This window comes from Streptopelia decaocto (assembly GCF_964273445.1).
Source record: "Streptopelia decaocto genome assembly, chromosome: 2".
In the NCBI taxonomy this organism is placed as follows: domain Eukaryota; kingdom Metazoa; phylum Chordata; class Aves; order Columbiformes; family Columbidae; genus Streptopelia; species Streptopelia decaocto.
In genome coordinates, this window is record NC_138655.1 from 87,497,968 (window position 1) to 87,516,240 (window position 18,273).

General features: G+C 42.2%; 1 protein-coding gene across 1 annotated transcript in view; it reads left to right on the forward strand.

Annotated features, from left to right (window-relative positions):
* Positions 1 to 1,384: 1,384 nt before the first annotated feature.
* The window catches only part of SERPINB5 (serpin family B member 5), a gene marked incomplete at its 5' end in the record, with an annotated part of 28,648 nt that continues 11,759 nt past the window's right edge, over positions 1,385 to 18,273 (forward strand). Inside the window, 7 exons of the mRNA XM_082044574.1 lie at positions 1,385 to 1,552; positions 4,116 to 4,253; positions 5,299 to 5,416; positions 6,779 to 6,921; positions 8,374 to 8,541; positions 9,851 to 10,210; positions 12,654 to 12,753. Coding sequence (XP_081900700.1) covers positions 1,385 to 1,552; positions 4,116 to 4,253; positions 5,299 to 5,416; positions 6,779 to 6,921; positions 8,374 to 8,541; positions 9,851 to 10,210; positions 12,654 to 12,753 — 1,195 coding nt within the window. The remainder of the gene's footprint in view (positions 1,553 to 4,115; positions 4,254 to 5,298; positions 5,417 to 6,778; positions 6,922 to 8,373; positions 8,542 to 9,850; positions 10,211 to 12,653; positions 12,754 to 18,273) is intronic.

Genomic DNA, 18,273 nt, shown 5'->3' on the forward strand with positions numbered 1-18,273 from the left:
AGTAAACCTCTTACCAACGTAAGAAATAACTGACTTTCCTTTTCACAATATGATAAAATAGGAGCCCTAGATCTTCAGTGTCAGAGCTTGAAATGCAAATGCAGATAGGTATGTCTGGATAAGAACACACCTTTTAAAATCACCCATCCACGCCATATTTATTCCACTATTTTGCCATTTTTCCTGGAGAGAGCAAGTGCTGGAGACACCTTTTAGGTTCTATGTGAAATCTTATGCCTTTTGAATTCTCTCCCAATATTCATATTTTCAGTTTCCTTTCTGTCTCCGTCAATAGCTTTGATGGAGCTGTATAACACCAATTTTAACAGATTACCCTTATTTTTAGGGATACGTGGACACTGAGGGCAGAGTAGTCTCAAATTTGCTATGCTAAAAGGGTTGTCTTCTGTGTACTTGCTGGTCTAAAGCCAGACTTGTGCTATTGACTGAAATTCTGAGGTTCACCCTTGTTAGCTTAAATCTACACAAACGTGCTTACACCAAAGTGCAATTTCAGGTGTGTGAAAATGGTCTGGAAGATGGGAATACTCCCTGGCTTTCCCAGAGCATGGACTACAGCAATTGTCCCGTGAGCACCACCCATCCCATTCCTGACTGCACAGATCATCTAACAGCTCCGTGGCAACTGCAGTTATTAAGAACAGCTAGGAAATTATTTGCAGTTAAAACAGTGTGAGTGATGAATGGGCACACGGCAGTATTTATTTAGGAAGCCTCCTTTAAGTTTCTAGGACAATCTCAGCCTACAGGACCGGACAGGTTTCTGGAGACATCTAGCAAGGCTAGGGAGAATGGGGAATAATCTCTTAGAGGAAGGACATATACCAAAGAGAAAGCTTTAATGAACAATTAGCCATGAAGCAAGAAACAGGAAAGATTGTGAGACTATTAAAGGGCTGTCTGAGAGCCAGGAGAGCCCAGGGCACAGGCAGAGTACCTTATAAGCTGGCACATTTTAAGAGTATCAATTAAAAACAGATTAAAGTCACATGTGATCCAATTTGACTCAATATGCATGGGTTACCCTGACCTACCCAGATTTACCCAAGTACTTCTGCTAGTGCTGGCTCTACATCACACATAGCGTTGCCAGCTGTCACTTGAAGATAATGGCTTTTACTGAACCACTCACATTTCCTTGGTTGGACATGGATGAGACCTTCCTGGCTCCTCGGGAGCTGCTGGTGTGCTCTGAAGCTGAGCGGGGTCAGTTGGCCTCTCCTCTTCCTCTCCTCATTCAAGGTACTCAGTCCCCATACTGGTATCTAGACTCCCTCGGTGCTCTGACCCAGCCCCATCACAGCAGGAGCTAGAATTACACTCTGAGTTATCTCTCTTTTCCCTTTGCTGTTTCAGGATGACAATGGATGCTCTGCAACTAGCAAACACTGCCTTTGCAGTTGATATGTTCAAAAAACTGTGTGAGAACGACAAAACAGCCAATATTATTTTTGCACCACTGTGTACCTCAACGTCTCTGGCTCTGGCATATAAAGCTACGAAAGGTGACACTGCAGACCAGATGAAACAGGTAAGCTATCAACGTCCTGTTTTTGGCTGCAAAATTATATGGCTGTCAGAGGTAGCTTTCTTTTTTATCCTCGTTAGTATTCTACTGGATATTCCCTTGTAAGCCAGGCTGCAAACCATCCATCTGAAATTTCTAAATGGTTCCACAATCCATGGCTGCACACAGCAAAAGAGATTGAAAATCTGACATAAAGAAAATGCTTTCTCAAATGTTTACATGGTGGAAGGGGACACGACGGAGTCCTCAACAGTTGCATTAAAGCCTTGTCCCCTTTTAGTGTAGTGTTGATTGAGGCTGCAAGTCATAGCCAATGTCACTGCATTTGCTGGATATTTTTTTTCCCTCATTATTCAAGAATGCCTAATCTTTATAGAACTGGAAATAACTTTGCCATTATTTGTCAGCAGCAAGTATGCTTAGCAGCTCTGTCACTGACATTTCTCCTTTCTCCTGCAATATAGATGAGAGGAGGCTAATGCAGTAGAAGAGGGCACAACATGAATGTTTCTCATTACAAGCAGCTCACGGTGTTCAAGGGGTTTCCAACACCGCGATGCAGCATGGCTGTCATGATGCAATCAGTCTATCAAGCTCAGTCTGCAGTGCAGGGAGGCACCTTGCAGCCTCTCCTGCTGCCCTTGCGTGAGCAGAGATTTGCATCGTTCCTTTGTATCCCAGTGAGGGTGCCCACGGTTTCTGCAGTTACCTAGAGGTGGACGAGAAGCAAATTCAGTATGTATTGATATGCAGATTATCACCTTGCTCTGAGGAACATTCTACATATTTGAATACATTTTCCCTCCACTGGGAATTCCTCCTGTAATTCCTCATTCACTGAAGGTACCCGTGAGTGCAGCCTCCTGTGCCCCCACTCATGTCACAGATGATGAGTCTTGTGCTATTTGCAGAGCTGCACAGCAATATATCCATGAAAATCTACTAGGCATTCCAGATTTTTCCAAACAGGATTAAAAAAAAATACAAATTAACTCTAGATTTTTTTTTTTTTTAATTTAAATGACGTCCTGCAGCTTGCTCAGCGTTTCATAATTCAGGTGCTGTCTCTCTACTGGGAGAGTTCAAAATATTAACCTGTGCTTAATTTCGTTTTCACTCGTGTCTGCAATTTGCTTTGAACCATCCCATAATAAATTAGTGTACACATCCACAAATGCAGTTCTGTTACATAAACATGTTCATGTTTCATATTTCTCAAGTGGTATATAAAATGTGCTGACTACAGATACTAAGGAGAACTTGCTTTGTTTCTAAATGTAATATCCCCTATTTTCTGTGTCTGTTCTAGCTTCTGCCTGCCGAGTTCATGCTTGGGTTTTACCAGCCAGACTGGTAGTCTTGCCCTGGAGTATCAGTTAATAAACTCATGCCAAAAGCTCTCCCAGGTAGAGAAGTTGCAGTAGTGTAACTTTCTCCTCAAAAATAGTTTCCAGGCACAAAAGTGTCTTCTGCAGTTAACATACTAAGAAATAGAAGTGTTGGAGGAAAAGGAAGTAAGTCGAGAAAGTTGTGTCTGAGGGAATGACTGTGGAGTTTGTCTATGAGGGACATGCTGGTGCCGTGTCCTTGGGTGCTTGTTTCCTTCTGCTCCCGCTGAGCAAGGAGAACGAAGGATGTGGAGGGGTGGCTAAGGCAGAGCAGCACTTTGTCATGTCTGTGAAGATACGATGTGTTCAGGGAAAAAAGAGCAGAAGTGAGAGACAAAGGGAAAGGAAGGTTCCTTAAGCCTGCTGTGCCTCAGGCAGGAATTTGAGACAGGTGAGGAGGGTTGGGTAGGCTGCCTGTAATGAAACCACCACCATCAAAGACCCTGTAATAAGCAGGCACAGGAGTTCAATCCGTGTTTACAAGATCATTTTCAAACAAAACCAGCAGGAACCTCTCACCTCTTGTGCCTGAAAGTGGTGAGTTTTAGGTCACCCCAGAACTTTGTAGAGCTGGACTTGCCATTCCCAAGAGCTGGAAGGTGGCCATGTGTGGGTCAGCAGCCCTACCTCCAGCTCATACGTTGTCTACCAAACCAGACACAGTTATCTGATCTCTTTTCTTGCTGAAATATCATGTGATGTCATGTACTAGTCACAGCAATCAGAAAACCTGATGATCTGTTAAGCATTTTTAAAGGTATAGCCCACTTCTAGAAAGGAGATTAGCTGGGACCCTCACTTGCCTGGCTTCAAATCTCCATTTTTTTTGACAGGAATGCAAATTTGGTGAAAACATTGTGATACCGTACCGCAGAGTTTTAATCAATTAAGTAACATCACTGCATGAACAGGTTTATTGATTTCTTTGGACTGCTCACAGGAAAGAAACACATTTGGTTAAAGTTCTGGGAGAATCAGGGTTTTAGATTTACGTGAGGATGTCAAATACATAAATGATTTTTGAGTTACAACAGCAAGAGGCTGTGTTGTTAGCTTAAACACATAAAGCCACAGCTCCAGTCACAAACTAGCATTATTTTCTGCTAAACTGTTAGGAATGTTTAGATAATACTAAGAATATTTTATTTATTATTTATTTTATTATGTTCATTTAACAGGTACTCCATTTACAAGATGTCAAAGATGTTTCTTTCGGATTTCAAACAGTAACTTCAGATGTTTCCAAACTCAGCTCTTTCTTTGCACTGAAAATGGTCAAACGGCTCTTCGTAGACAAGTCTCTTAATCCTACCACAGTAAGTACTTCAGAAAAGCCCTGGTCCTATGAATTGCTTGGCCAGCATGTTGACTGGTTATGGTGTCAGACTTCAATGTTATTTAAAAATAAATTATCTTACTTTTGGCTGTTACTGGTCTAGATTCAGATAATGAATGACATAATATGCTTTGCTGCCGTAAAAGTTTGTGGGAGGATGAATCTGCTGTTTGACCCCAAGCTATGCAACTATTACAACATTTGTAATTCTCTCATTAATATGCTTTAGGTCAGTAGGCTCAGTAAGTTTTGAATGCAATATAGCTTGTATGCCACATCAAGGTCTTTGCATTGTAAGTATGAGCAAAAAGGAGTTTTAAAACAAGTTGATGGCGCAAGTATGTGTCCAGTTCACACACCCAAGTAATTACTGCATAACCTGTAGTTTTCTTAATCTATCTGAGGAGGCAGAAGCCTGGCTACTGAAACAACACAAGTGAGGAAGGTGTTATTTGGCCTTATAGACCTTCAAATAACTGTTGTTTTTTTTTTTTTCTCAAAAGTTGCCTTTGAATAGTGCCCCAAACAAGGGCAGCATCTTCCTAAAAGTGATGTTTCAGAAAGCTCGTGCTATCCTAAATGATGCTATAACCAGATTGCCTGCTGCTCAGCCTCTGCTACAGCAAAGGCCAATACCTATCCACAGCAATAGACATCTCACCTGGCGAGTACAGACATGATGTGAGCAGCCCACGGCCTTTATCTCAGTTCTTTCTCTTACCCAGGTCTGGACTGAGGGTTGTTTCATCCTTTCAGACTCTGGCAACATTCTCACTCCTGCAGTACCAAAGTTACTTTAGCTGCTGATGTAATGCCACCAGACTGAAGACACTGTTGGGAGCGCTGTGCTGAAAGCAGCTCTGTATCCTGATTGTCACCCCCTGTTATTTAATAGCTATCCATCATCATAAGCTCCCCAGCTACCCCGTGGTGAAGCTAGGGATGCCAATATTGCAGGCTGTGTAAAGTGCCATTGAGTGGACGGCATTTAACCAAGGATGACTTTGGTACCTGTTGTCTTTCAGGACTTTGTCAACTCCACAAAGAGGCCTTTTCCATCTGAACTGGAATTAGTGGACTTCAAAGAAAAAACTGAGGAAACCCGACAGAAGATCAACAAATCTCTTTCAGAGCTAACTGATGGTGAGTCCAGGTTAACCTTGGGGATGCTGTTTACCCCTTTGAGGAAAGAGATCGTTGTTCTTGTGACACCTCTTTACTTATGCTTTTAGAAATAAATATGTAGTGAAAGCACTGGAACTAGACCTATTATTTGGATTAATGAGGATTAGCAACATCAGCCTGTTTTGAAATCACTACTGCGGCATTTCTGAAGGTGGAAGTGTGAGACTGACCTTGCATTAGCCTTGGGGAAAGCTGCTGACGTTTCACTGCAACTGGACAGTTTGGGAGAACAACAGCTCTTGGCTATGGAGCTTCACAAACATCTGACACCAATACATCAAACCCAGGCCCTAGTTTCTTTTATAAGTTTCCTTGTAATGGGAAGTATTTGCTGGCCTCTGGATTTCAGGCAGTTAATTAGTAGCTCAGCTCAGCTCTGTGGCTTTGCTGCTGTAGCCAGCAAAGGTGCCACAACTGAAAGCATGTCTCTCATTTGGAGGTGCCTTCCTGCAGACATGGGCCTGCAGGCACCTTCCCCGTGGTGCCGCTGAGCCATCAGCCACTTGGCCATGTCACAGGAGCTGCCCATCAGTGACCGTGAGGGTCCTTGGGGGGCAGAGGTCTGGCTCTGGCCTGTGCGAGCACCCAGCACCCATAACAGAGCCCGTTTGCAGCCTGTGCACAGGCAGCTGCTGCCTCGTGTGGCACAAATATGACAACATAGCTGCATGAGTCATGTCTGGGCCTTCCCAGGCTGGCAGAGGTGGAAGCACCTTGCCCTACCCATGCAATTCATGCATGAAGGCAGGACCCGCCTCCCCAGTGGATTCAGTCTCTTTTACAGCAGTGCTTGAACGGATCTGAAACAGAGCAAGGGGAACACACAACATTTTCATACTCTTTTTGAAGTCTGTAGCAGTGTTTGGTTATGAATTGTCATCAGAGCTGCACTTCTGTTATTCTGGTTATTTTATTCTCATGTATCACTCTAGAAATTAGTTGCTAATCTCAAACTTCCCTTCAAGACTGTCTCTCCAAATGACAAATGTTTTTATACTTACACCTGTTGACTTTCACTGAAAATGTATTACCTTCTTTAAAGTACTGAACAAAAGCAGTAGATGTATTTTTGATTCCATGCTATATATAAGCCAAGAAAACAGAAGAGCTGTCTTGATCCCAAATCCCATTTTGAACATTAAGCTGCAATTTTAAGTAAGTGCTTCTTTCTGGAATTTTCCATTAGAATTAAAATTTTTTACCTGTGAGGTACAGGATGCAAGCTTTTTAATTCATTGGAATGTTTCCATGTTCAGTTGATGCAATTGATATACTGATAATGCATTGTTGTATTAACGACCATCTTAAACCTGTTCACAGGCAAAATGGAGAATATTGTGAACGAGGATAGTGTAAGTGACCAGACTCAGATCCTCCTCGTTAATGCAGCTTATTTTGTCACAAACTGGATGAAGAAGTTCCCAGAGGCAGAGATCAAAGAATGTCCTTTTAAAGTCAACAAGGTATGTTCTGAAAAAAAAGAGAGCACTGTTTCCACTCAAGAAAAGGCAAACTTTGAGCTAAGGAAATCCCAACCAGAAAAAATGAGAAATGTTTATTATTACCATGGCATTCTTAGACTCCATCTAAACCTATACGCTCTTGCAAGGGTCTGTAAACCAGTTTGGTTGTTGTGTTGTTTTAAAACTGGGCTGGTGCTTTCACATTCAAAGGCCCGGTGTGAAAACAGACTGTCCTGCTGGTATATTTAGACAGCAGGAGCCAGGCACAAGTGATCAAAAGCAGCCATTGCTTACAAGGACATGCACATCTTCATGGGTAGCTTCTTGCAAGAGATCGCAACCTGTACCAGAGGCTACATCCCAAAACCAGCAGCGTGGAACAGAGAACATTGTATTTCGTGTGGTCACAGAGCTAGTGAAACATCTACACCCATGGAGTCTGAGCCCTTTGCATTCCTCTTCAGGGATGGCACCCATCGACCTCCCTCTTTGCAGTCAGCCTCAGGACTGCAGCCCTCTGTACATCAGCCCTGCTTAGCCATGAAGTCCAAGAGGGTACAGCACTCGTAGCTGTTGCCTTCAGGAGTCTGTGAGTAGTGATAAATATTGTGATCAGACAGACAGCTTTAAACCAAGATATAAAGCTGGGCAACATTTGTGAGTTAGATTATACTCCCAATATATACAAACATCTATGTGCATGAGAAAAGTTGGAGTTTCAGGTTCAATGAAAATTCTCATAAATTACCACATCAGCCAACAGTTTCAGCTAAAAAAGTTTTAACAGTTTTACAATTAACATTAAAAATTTTAAGTGAAACACCTCAAGTTATTTTTTTTCCACTAAAGTAACATTTTTCTACTGAATTTGAATTTTAAATGAGTTTCCAGGTGAGCAGAACAGTTTGTAAATCTTCTCTGTGAAATAAATAGTCATGTTTTGTGTTGTGGGTTTTTTTTGTTTGTTTTGTTTGGTGGTGTGGTTTTTTGTTTGTTTGTTTGTGGTTTTTCGGTTTTGTTTTGTTTTCCCTCATTCATGAAAAGCAAAGACGTAGGGTTTCAGGTAAGCCTGAAATTTCTTCATATTATTTTTCAGCTCCTGAACCAAAATATCAGTTATTCATATGAACAGCTTGACCTTCACTGTTGAGATGTGCTTAGTGCTTGACAATGCCTTGTAGACAGCATAGTTTGTAGCCTTCAGTGAAACAGGCACTAAGGGCCACCCATATTAGGTAAATTTATCTTTTAAGGCACATCCCCAATATATTGCTATTATGTTAAGTAGAGTTCTGTTCCACTTTTCTTTGGAAAGCTGCCCACTGTAGAACCAACAAACTGTCTGATGGTAACTCAATGTATTGCTTCCATGCAAGCTTACAAACTTTCCTCTCTTGCCATCTTGTCTGTGAATTAAAAGGAATGCCAGATTGTTTCCTCTGTGTTTTGCAGACTGAAACTAAACCAGTGCAAATGATGAATCTGGAAGCTACTTTTTGCCTGGGCTATGTAAAAGAATTAAATGTTGCCATCCTTGAGCTTCCATGCCTTAACAAACATATAAGCATGCTCATTCTGCTGCCCAAAGAGATTGAAGATGAGACCACCGGCTTGGAGAAGGTGAGAGAAAAAAATAGAACTGGTATGATTCTTCCCTTGGAAACAGCCCGCTTATCATACCATATGCCTATGGAAGGTTTTTGTTATTTAGATGCTATAGAGAAGGAAATAAGAAGGAAGTTTCCTGTAAATTTACCTTCGCACTCTGCTTCTCTATTCCTGATCTCATATTTGTCACATTATTATTTCCCCTGTGGCCAAGTACGAGGTTGTGAACAAGACTTTGTTTCACATAGAGCGTGCAGAGAAGACAGTGTAAAGAGCAGGAGGTGCTCGTGACACACTTTAGGAATCTGCAGCAATTTGAAAATCTGGATTTGCATCTTAAGATTTTTGTTCTTGCTATAATAAAGTGCTTGAAGTCATACTTACTGGGTACTCAGTAGTGCCGACATAATTTACTTCGGTGTCCTCATTTTTTTTCAGTTGACATGTATCTGTGATTTATTTTAATAAGATCTTAAAGTTCTCTAAGTTCTGATTTTGAAAATGAGCCATTTTTTATTACAATTGCACATAAATTTGAAAACAAATAGAGCATTTCCTAAAGAACAACTATTTGTTATGTCATATATCTATGAAAATTTTAGAACATATTTTCACATCTTCAAAGTTTAAGGATTAAGAGAGATCATGCAAGTCACCTTTGTAATTTGCTGCAGCTGCCCGCAAATTTTAAAGGCAGGAGGAACCTGCCTTTGCAGCTGTAAGGTGCTTTTATATGTAGGAGTAAATTACAGAACACACAGATCTTTAAATGCAAGTGAGACCTTTCCTGACACCAGTTTGTTGTGGCCCCAAATTCTGCATCCTCACTTCCCACTTTTTAAAAAACTGCTCAAGCAGCTGCATGTTTTATTGAGATCAGGCTCTGGATTTGAGGTCTTTTTCTGTCCCAAATACCAGCAATTTCATTACTCTGTAGGGTCAGGAGCCAAGACTTTCGGATCTGCCAGTTGGCAAAGTGTAACCTGTGTAGGGACTGCCTTTCTCAGGTTCTTTCATATGGCTGTTGAGGTGATTGCCTGTCAAAAGCTTGTAAGTGGCAAATAGAACATGCACATACAGTGGAGTTGCTCCAGAGGCCTGTCCTATGGATTGAATCATACTCGTATCAATATAACTGAAAGTATGTTAATCTGTTAACCATGAATGCTACAGCTGTGAATTCAAATGCAAAGGTTGCCTTTTGGACTTCATTTTTTGGGGCTTGGTAGGAGTGGGAAGTTCGGTCATTTTTTTGTTTGTTTTTTATTTCTCTCTTTCCTTGGACTGCTCATTAATTTCCATTGTTCCTTTATGTCTTCAGCTGGAAAAGGCACTTACCCCTGAGACATTATTACAGTGGACCAATCCCAGCATGATGGCCAACACAAAAGTGAATGTATCTCTTCCAAAGTTTAGCGTGGAAGGTGATTATGACCTGAAGCCACTTCTGGAAAGCCTGGGAATGACAAATGTCTTCAATGAGAGTGTGTCAGATTTCTCTGAGATGTGTGAGACAAAAGGTGTGGTTTTGTCAAAGATCATCCATAAAGTCTCTTTGGAAGTCAATGAGCAAGGTGGCGAGTCCCGCGAAGTACCAGGATATAGGATTCTGCAACATAAAGATGAATTTAAAGCTGACCATCCATTTATCTTTTTATTTAGACACAACAAAACTCGCAATGTGATTCTTTCAGGCCGATTCTGTTCCCCTTAAGCAGGGCATATTCATTATGAAAAAGCACAGTTACATTTATGGTGGTGTGTGGCCCTGTAAAGCTTGTCATCCTGACTATCACCTTTGAAAGGAAATCTAAGAGGTTCATTCATCAGCTGGGTAATACAATGTACTCCACCTATGCAGCAGAACTAGTTTACCCCCTTATGTTTCATCCCCTTAAGCTGAAGGATTCCCACTGTGAAGAACACATCATATTCTACTGAGAAGTACCCCAGCCTCAGCAACAAGTATATTTGGTTCCTCTGTGACATCTTTTTCCCAAAATGAAGTGAACTGAGAGCCTGTTGTAAAAATACCGGGAGCTGGAAAGGGCTCTGCAAGGAAGAGCTACTTTCCTGCTCCCAAGCCAAACCACTCACCCTCATGACCCATGCTCTGTGGATTCCTACTGCCTAGAAGGGGAAAATGTGGATATGTGGTGTGACAGCCCTTGTACCTGGCTACTCTCTGGTGCCCTATCAGACCCTGCCGATGCCTGGTGAAACAGCACTTGAGTTCTGCAGCATAGTGAGGCAATTCAGGCTGGCATCAGAGTTTGCATCTGGGAAACAGCAGCTACAACACTGAGACCTATGGACACAAGAGGCAACATCATAGTGACAAAATGTATACCCAGGAGACTCTTCAGCGTGAGCTACACCAGTTTGTAGACTGGGGAAGCTGGACTCTGCTGTGTGGGATTTTTTGACTCATTTCCCTTCAGACATGGTAGAAGAGACCAGTTCACTGAAGCTACGAGGAGCCCCATTGTATATATCCTGAGAAAAATAACATCATGCAATTCTAGGACAGAAAAGAATTTGATTAATACGGGAAGTGCCACTGTTTACACACACAGATTATCTGCCATTTCTAGTTCTGGATTCATTCCATATAATCACTTAATGTCTGAGGCATGAGAAAGAAATAAGGACTTCTACTTGAGTGAGATTAACATTGTAATTACCAGTCTCCACATCCCATATGAAATAATGGTAATCAGATTTCATTTCTATTTGAAGACTGCCTGCTGCATATGTTCAGTACTGGTTTACCTAATTACTGTTCAGAATAAAGCACTATAAAACCCGTGTCACATCTCTGCAATACTTCCAGTGTCAGTGTGTATGTTCACTCTTGTGTGTTCACTGACAGTGTCAGTGTTCACTCTTACTCTCCAATAAATGATAGGAATGGAAATGAACAGATTCACTTAAGCCACAAAGTCAAAACAAAAAACTAGATCAATGTCTGGATTGCTTTTCTGGACCACATGATGATAGGTCCCAGTAAAGACTATGTTACTACCTGGTCACAACTTACGGAGAATTCAATTATGTATCCTCAAACAATGGAAGCATTTTATTTGAGAATTCCTTTTGGTGCTTCAGGTCTGAAAGAAACAGGAAAGAGATTTCTAAATAGGAACATGAAACCACTAATCTGCATACTTCTCTTCTAACACTACAGAACAGAATGATGGTTATTGTGAATTTGGAGACAGGAGTTCTGATCCTTGTCCTTTGCAACCCATCAGAAGCCTTTAGTCTCAATGGTTCAGTGGTTTTACCAGTTTTCTTCCTTCTCTGGACCTTTAATGGGCTTTAATACATTTTAATATTAGAGGATTAACAGGAGTCATTGACTCCTTGAAGTTGGTGAGGTGACTAACTTCCACCAAGAACAATAGGAGGTGAGTCCTTGCGGACCTCTGGGGGTCTTTGCTGATATGCATTGGATGTTCTGTTACATGAATAGAAGTCAGAAGAATAATACAAAATATAGCAATTACTTTGCGGCCTACCCTATCTGAGAAAGAGCTGCCTGTGAGGATCCTTACCAGCTCAATAACTTCAGTGGTAGCTGAATGGCTGGGAGGTAATTTTATACACCCTGTCATTGTCTGATCTGTTTTGGAGGCTGGGATCAGTTATCGAGAGCTGTCGTCCCTGTGGTTCTCCTGTAGGAGGTGGGCCAGAGCATTGCACATGGGGTTGATGAGTGACTAAACAGCTGCACAGGCAGTCTGTACATACACAAGATGGACTAGTTGCTGATAGTCTGTATGGTTTGTGTTTGGGCACTGATTCTTGGTCAGGTAGTTCCAGGTGTCCAGCAGGCCATATCGCACTTTTTGCTACATCTGTCCTGGTCTGCTAGACTGATTAAAACCTCTGGCAGATTGCCTCATTTTTTTTTCTTTTTTTCTTACTAGATGAGACTTCCTGAAGGAGAAAAACTCAGGCATAATTTTCTCAGCTTTTTCATGTTCTGAAAACATTCCAGTCCCAGAGCCAGTCTTCATTCAATGCAACTCATACTCTGCTTAAATGCTGATCAGAGCACTTAGCACATCCACACAAATTTACACAAGAACATCTTCTCAGAAAGTTCCTTGTGCTAACAGGAAGGGTTATCCCATGAAAGCAGAGAGACACACTGCCTGAGGGTGGGACCCATCTTTCTCCACGTTCTGACTAATGCCAAGGTATCCCAGCCTATGCAAGGTAAGCAGACGTTAGAGATACAAAGATGTCTGAATCTACAGAAGGCAACCCCATTTATTGGTCACTTATAAATGGGGTAGCTTGCCCACAAAAAGCTCATGTTTATTTTTCACTTCTGCCACTTCCCTCTACCAGTTCCAGTATGAAACATGTCCATCTTGCAGCATGTGAGGGAGAAGTATCAGCAGGGCTCCTGCTGGTGTGAGAAGCGCTTTTATGGTCTATTGTTTGGTTCCACCCATGCTGGCCTTTGGGTCTGGGGCAAGGAATTGCATAGGAGGACATGGGAAAACGTGTGTGGGAGCTTGTGTATAGAAACGCTTATGTGCTGAAAGGTGTTGGTTACGATGGAGAAAGTGAACGTAGCTGAGGACTTGCTCAGATTGCCAAGGTGCTCCACCTCACCTTTCAACAGAGCATTACCATCCAGTGATGGGTGGTGGCCCCGATGGAAAAAAACAAGCCATGACTGGCTTTTGCAGGCAGTTGCAAGCTGCAGTATTATGTGCCTAGTCATCTTGTCACTTGCTCACCTGCACAGTCATTGCCCACTTCCCACTACCAGCATTTTGTAGAAGAGAAGGGATACATCTTAATGACTTGCGGTGACAAAAGTTGTTTGTGGGGAAGAGCAGTTTGGTTTTGAAGCTTGAACAGTGCTATGTAGAGCCAATTGGCCCCACTGGAAAAGCAGTACATTTTTGAACCCCAAGCGTACTATCCTAAGGGCCTAGAAAAGACAACATTTGCACATACATTGACATTTCCTGAGGCAAAGAAATCAAACTGATGTCAAAGGAGTTATGAGGGAACATATGTGCACAACAAGTGAAGTAAATCAGTGGAGGAACAATGTTAATATAGGAGGAAGGGAGGCAGAAAGCACAGAGATTGGAAGAAGGAAAGTCTTGAAAGATGCTCAAAAATACTTAGACTGTCACGGAAAAGAGGCTAGGATTCATAAAGGCAGAAGAAGAAAATATATATGGTAATGCAGTGTGAAGAAGTAAAAAAACTGAAAAACAAAAAGCCCAAACATAAATATACAAAAAGGACTGAGGAAGAAGACTAAGGAACACTACAGAAACATACAGGAAGGCAAAAGAGAAACAGAAATGAGTGACAAATGGAAGCAAAAAAGTGAGGAAAAAAAATAGAAGAAGAACACTAATTTTATCATTGTATCTTGTATTGTTTACCAATCCCTCTTTTTGAGTGGGCACTGGAGCCTGGGCAGCTGGGCTGAAACCTTGGCAGAGGAGCAAGGAACAGCAAAGCTGGTAGGACTGCTGCTGAGGATGAGGGTGGCCCATCTTCAGCACTAGAAGGAAAGTGTGTGAAGAGCAAGATGGTGCTGAGAGACCTTCTTCCTCTTTCCTTCTTTCTCCCCTCACCATGTCTGACCTCTCAAATATCCTATGAATCCAAAGCCAGTTTTATGCTTTGTAGGAAGAAAGAAGAGGTGAGAAAGGGAAGACAGAAAATTTTCACGGTTGTTGTGGTGGACTGACCCTGGCTGTACACAAGGTGCCCATCAAGGCTGCTCTCTCACTTCCCTTCTGAGGCTGGACAAGGGAGAGGAAATATAGAAACCTGTGAGGGACCTTTAAAGGCCATCTAGTCCAAGCCCCCTGCAATAAGCAGGGACATCATCAAGATGAGGTTGCTCAGGTTGTCCAGCCTGGCCTTGATAGATACAAAAGGCTCATGGGTCGAGATAAGGACAGTGAGATCACTCACCAGTTACCATCATGTGCAAAACAGACTTGACTTGGGGAAATTAGTTTAATTTATTACCAATTAAATCGCAGTCAGGTAATAAGAAATAAAAACTAAATCTCAAAACACCTTCCCTCCACTCCTCCCTTCTTCCCAGGCTGAACTTCACTCCTGATTTTCTCTACCTCCTTCATCCCCACCCCGGGACTGGCACAGGGGGATGAGGAATGGAAGTTGTGGTCTGTTCATCACACGTTGTCTCTGCTGCTCCTTCCTCCTCAGGGGAAGGACTTCTCACACTCTTCCCCTGCTCCAGCCTGGGGTCCCTCCCACAGGATACAGTTCTCCATGAACTTCTCCTATGTGAGTCCTTCCCACAGGCTGCGGTTCTTATGAACCACTCCAGTGTGGGTTCCTTCCATGGGGTGCAGTCCTTCAGGAACAGACTGCTCTGGCCCCTGGAGCACCTCCTGCCCCTCCTTCTTCACTCCCCTTGGTGTCTGTAGAATTGTTTCTCTCACATATTCTCACTCCTCTGTCTGCCTGCAGCTGCTGCTGCATAGCAACTTTTCCCCCCTTTTAAAATATGTTATCATGGAGGCACTACCGCCATGGCTGCTTTGCGTGGCCTGGGCCTGCAGCAGGCCCGTCTTGGAGCTGGTTGGCATTGACTCTATCAGACATAGGGAACGCTTCTAGCAGCTTCCCACAGGAGACACCCCCACTACCAAAACCTTGCTGTGCGAACCCATTACAGTTGCAAAGCCACTTGCAGCCCTAAGGGACTTAATTTTGACCCCTGAGTCCAGCTGCCATAGCCCAATGTTGCACCTGAGCTCAGTGGTGATGATTAGGGGTTATCAAACATTGGGTTAGTGCAGCTCTGCGCTTCTCATCTTTTCCATCTCACTTTATTCTGGAGATGTAACCTACGTGAACAGCCACTCCTGGCCTTTTATTCTTAAGTCCAATGATTTAAAAGAATACCCCCTGGCTGGGGATTCCTGTTAAGTTCAAGGAAATACTTCTTCCTCTCTCTAATTAAGCTCCTTCCATACACATAAAGCTGACTTCTTACCTGATGGAGATGGCTGTAGGCAACATAAAGCTCATGCATTTCCCATTCATTTGCTCTATCTCTGCAAGCAAGTTCAGCTTCAAACAAGGCTTCTCTGAAACCTGGCATGAACCCTGCACACCCCTGTGTCCAGCCCAGCCCCACCAAATTTGAATGGGACAGTGCACAGAAGTACAGCCATGGATTTCCAGGGTTAATGCCTAGTTTTCCAGCTGAGGGTGACTTGTCATTTCAATCAGATGTCGCCAGCAGATATTGCCTACCTAACTTGTTGGGCAGCTTTGAGAGAAAAGCTATTAGCATATAGCTAGATATAAGTTTCCCAGTCTTCTGCGGGAAACTTCACGTTGATGGCATTTGCATTCAATTGCAACATGTTGCTATCATCAGCAATTGGTCAGAGGCTGAACTTTCCCACAAGAGAGTGGAAGGCTTTTGTAATACAGTATTCACAAGAACATGCTCCAGAGCTCAGCTGTTGTGCTTTTCATTTAACCTCTTCAGGCAAGAAGGTAAATAATTATTATTTTTTTTCTTCCCCAGAATAACTTGTGGGTTTTTTTTGGCAGATCTAAAGTAGTCTACAGGTTGTTAAAGTAAACATCATGTTACAAATGGGACAAAAGGGGGAGATATCTTTACAAGCTACAGGCAGCAAAACTGCTAAAATTCAGGTAGTTCAAGAACTCACACAAAAGGAGTTGGTCTTCAGTGTGAAGTAGATGGGGAATTCAGGAACACATGTCCAAAGCTATGAATCTAAAGATTCTTGCCTAAATTTCACAGACTTCTGAATATGGAATTTCCCCAGGACCTCTCAACCATCCAGAAAACTCTAATTGCCACAGGGCTGATCAGCTCAGTAGCTTATACCAGAAAGCAGATGCTTTTTTGCATATGTCTCTGTGAGGGCTGAAGGGCGCCTCTACCCACTCTGATAGAAATGGGATTCATATGGAGCAATGGTGCTGATGACCTGAGCAAACTCACCCACAAAGTGGGAGATACAAGTTAATTTCCCTTCTTTACTCAGTTTTCCATGGCACAAGAAAAAGCCTTGAAATGTTGACTAGACAAGAGAGAGGGCATGCAGTTGTCTGACTGGGTGCTTAGGCTTTTCCCCTGTACCCTGATCCCTGCTTCTAGGGGTTTGTTTATATTCTTAAACAATGACTATACAAAATAGGAAGGGTGGAGTGGCAATCAGATTTAGTTCTCTTAGTGGGGATGCTAGTCTTCATCATTGAGATATTACCTCTTGGGTTTGGCAATGATGTTTAATAGCTTGCTGAGAAGCCTACACAGGCATAGCAAATAACTTGGCACTATAGAGCCTATAAGAGGTGAATGTACATTCATGTCCATTTGGCAGGAGTAATTGGCCTAGAAAGAGGTAGAAAAGATACATCCTGAAGGTACGGATGCAAAATAATAAAAGCAGTCAGAAAAAGCCATTTCTGGCCTGAGAGGAAGAATTTTTTAGAAAATGAACTTGGTAATATTTCCCTTGAAAAGTTATTTTGTACTGAAATGTATTGGTTTTTAATTTAAAGCATCTTACTTTGGAAATATTTTGTGTCTTATAGGGATGATTAGAATTTTGGTGTTGTATGAAATTTCATTTTTCTTATGTGCTGTTTGTCTCTTTCACTCCAAATCAGCACAGAAACACTTGGAAACCTCTTTTCATATGAATGGTCATGAAAAACAAGAAAGTCACTTCTACCGATCAGATTTTTCATGTGAGGAGACAGTATTATCTGGCATGTGCTCCTTTTTAGGATAGCCATATGTCGTTTCTGCCAGTTGTCTCCTTCATATATGAGAAAGGAATGTGCATTGAAGAACCTTGATGGGAGGCAGATTGAATAAGTAAAACATGCAATGAGAATTATCACGTGGTGTCAGGGAAAACAGGTTCCTTCTTGCTTTACCTTGTAGTAAATATAGTACCTTAAAAACAAGGCTGTAGCTCTCTTAGCCTCCCCACTTCATTTACTGCTGCCTCCTGTTGACTGCATAATATAATCTAATACACCTACTAATTAGGATAGCTTTGAGCACAGCTTTTTATTCTTTGGGAGTTTTTATCTTGATTTTATCTACCCTTAGCCAAAAACAAACTGTGAAGAGAGAACAGATCATGAATGGTTATAGAAAAGGAGTGTTCTTCCTTTCACACAGGCATGGAAGGAGATTGTTATCTTCTCAGCCTCTTTGGTACACAGTGGTTTTCTCTGAAGGAAGCTCTTTTCCTGGGTAGCTTCTTGCTCACATAGAAGAGTGCCAGTGATTTCCATCTGCTGGACTGTGTTGAAAGCTACTGAACCATCATGCAAAACACCTCCCTTCATCAGCTGTAAAGCCCCAACCCTTCTTGCTGTATCTATACTATTGCTAGTGTTCAGTGCAGGCGCTTTGGATAGAGCAGAAGAGCAGCTGTGATCTTCCTGATCTTCTGCACTTCTTTCCACCTTATATCTTCTCTCCTTACCACTGCAAAATCTTTTAAAAATAATGTTACCATTTCTTGTCCACCACGTAGGTGTTCTGCAAACTCCACTGTCTCTCAGTAAATCCAAAACTTCACTGATTTCACAGACTTTACACATGGCTTTATGGTGTAGAATCATTCATACGCTTGTGTCTACCCCAATTTAGATTAAGGAAGTTTGCTAAATCCTTTCATTCAGCAGTACAAAAGTTCTTCCACCAGCTCACAT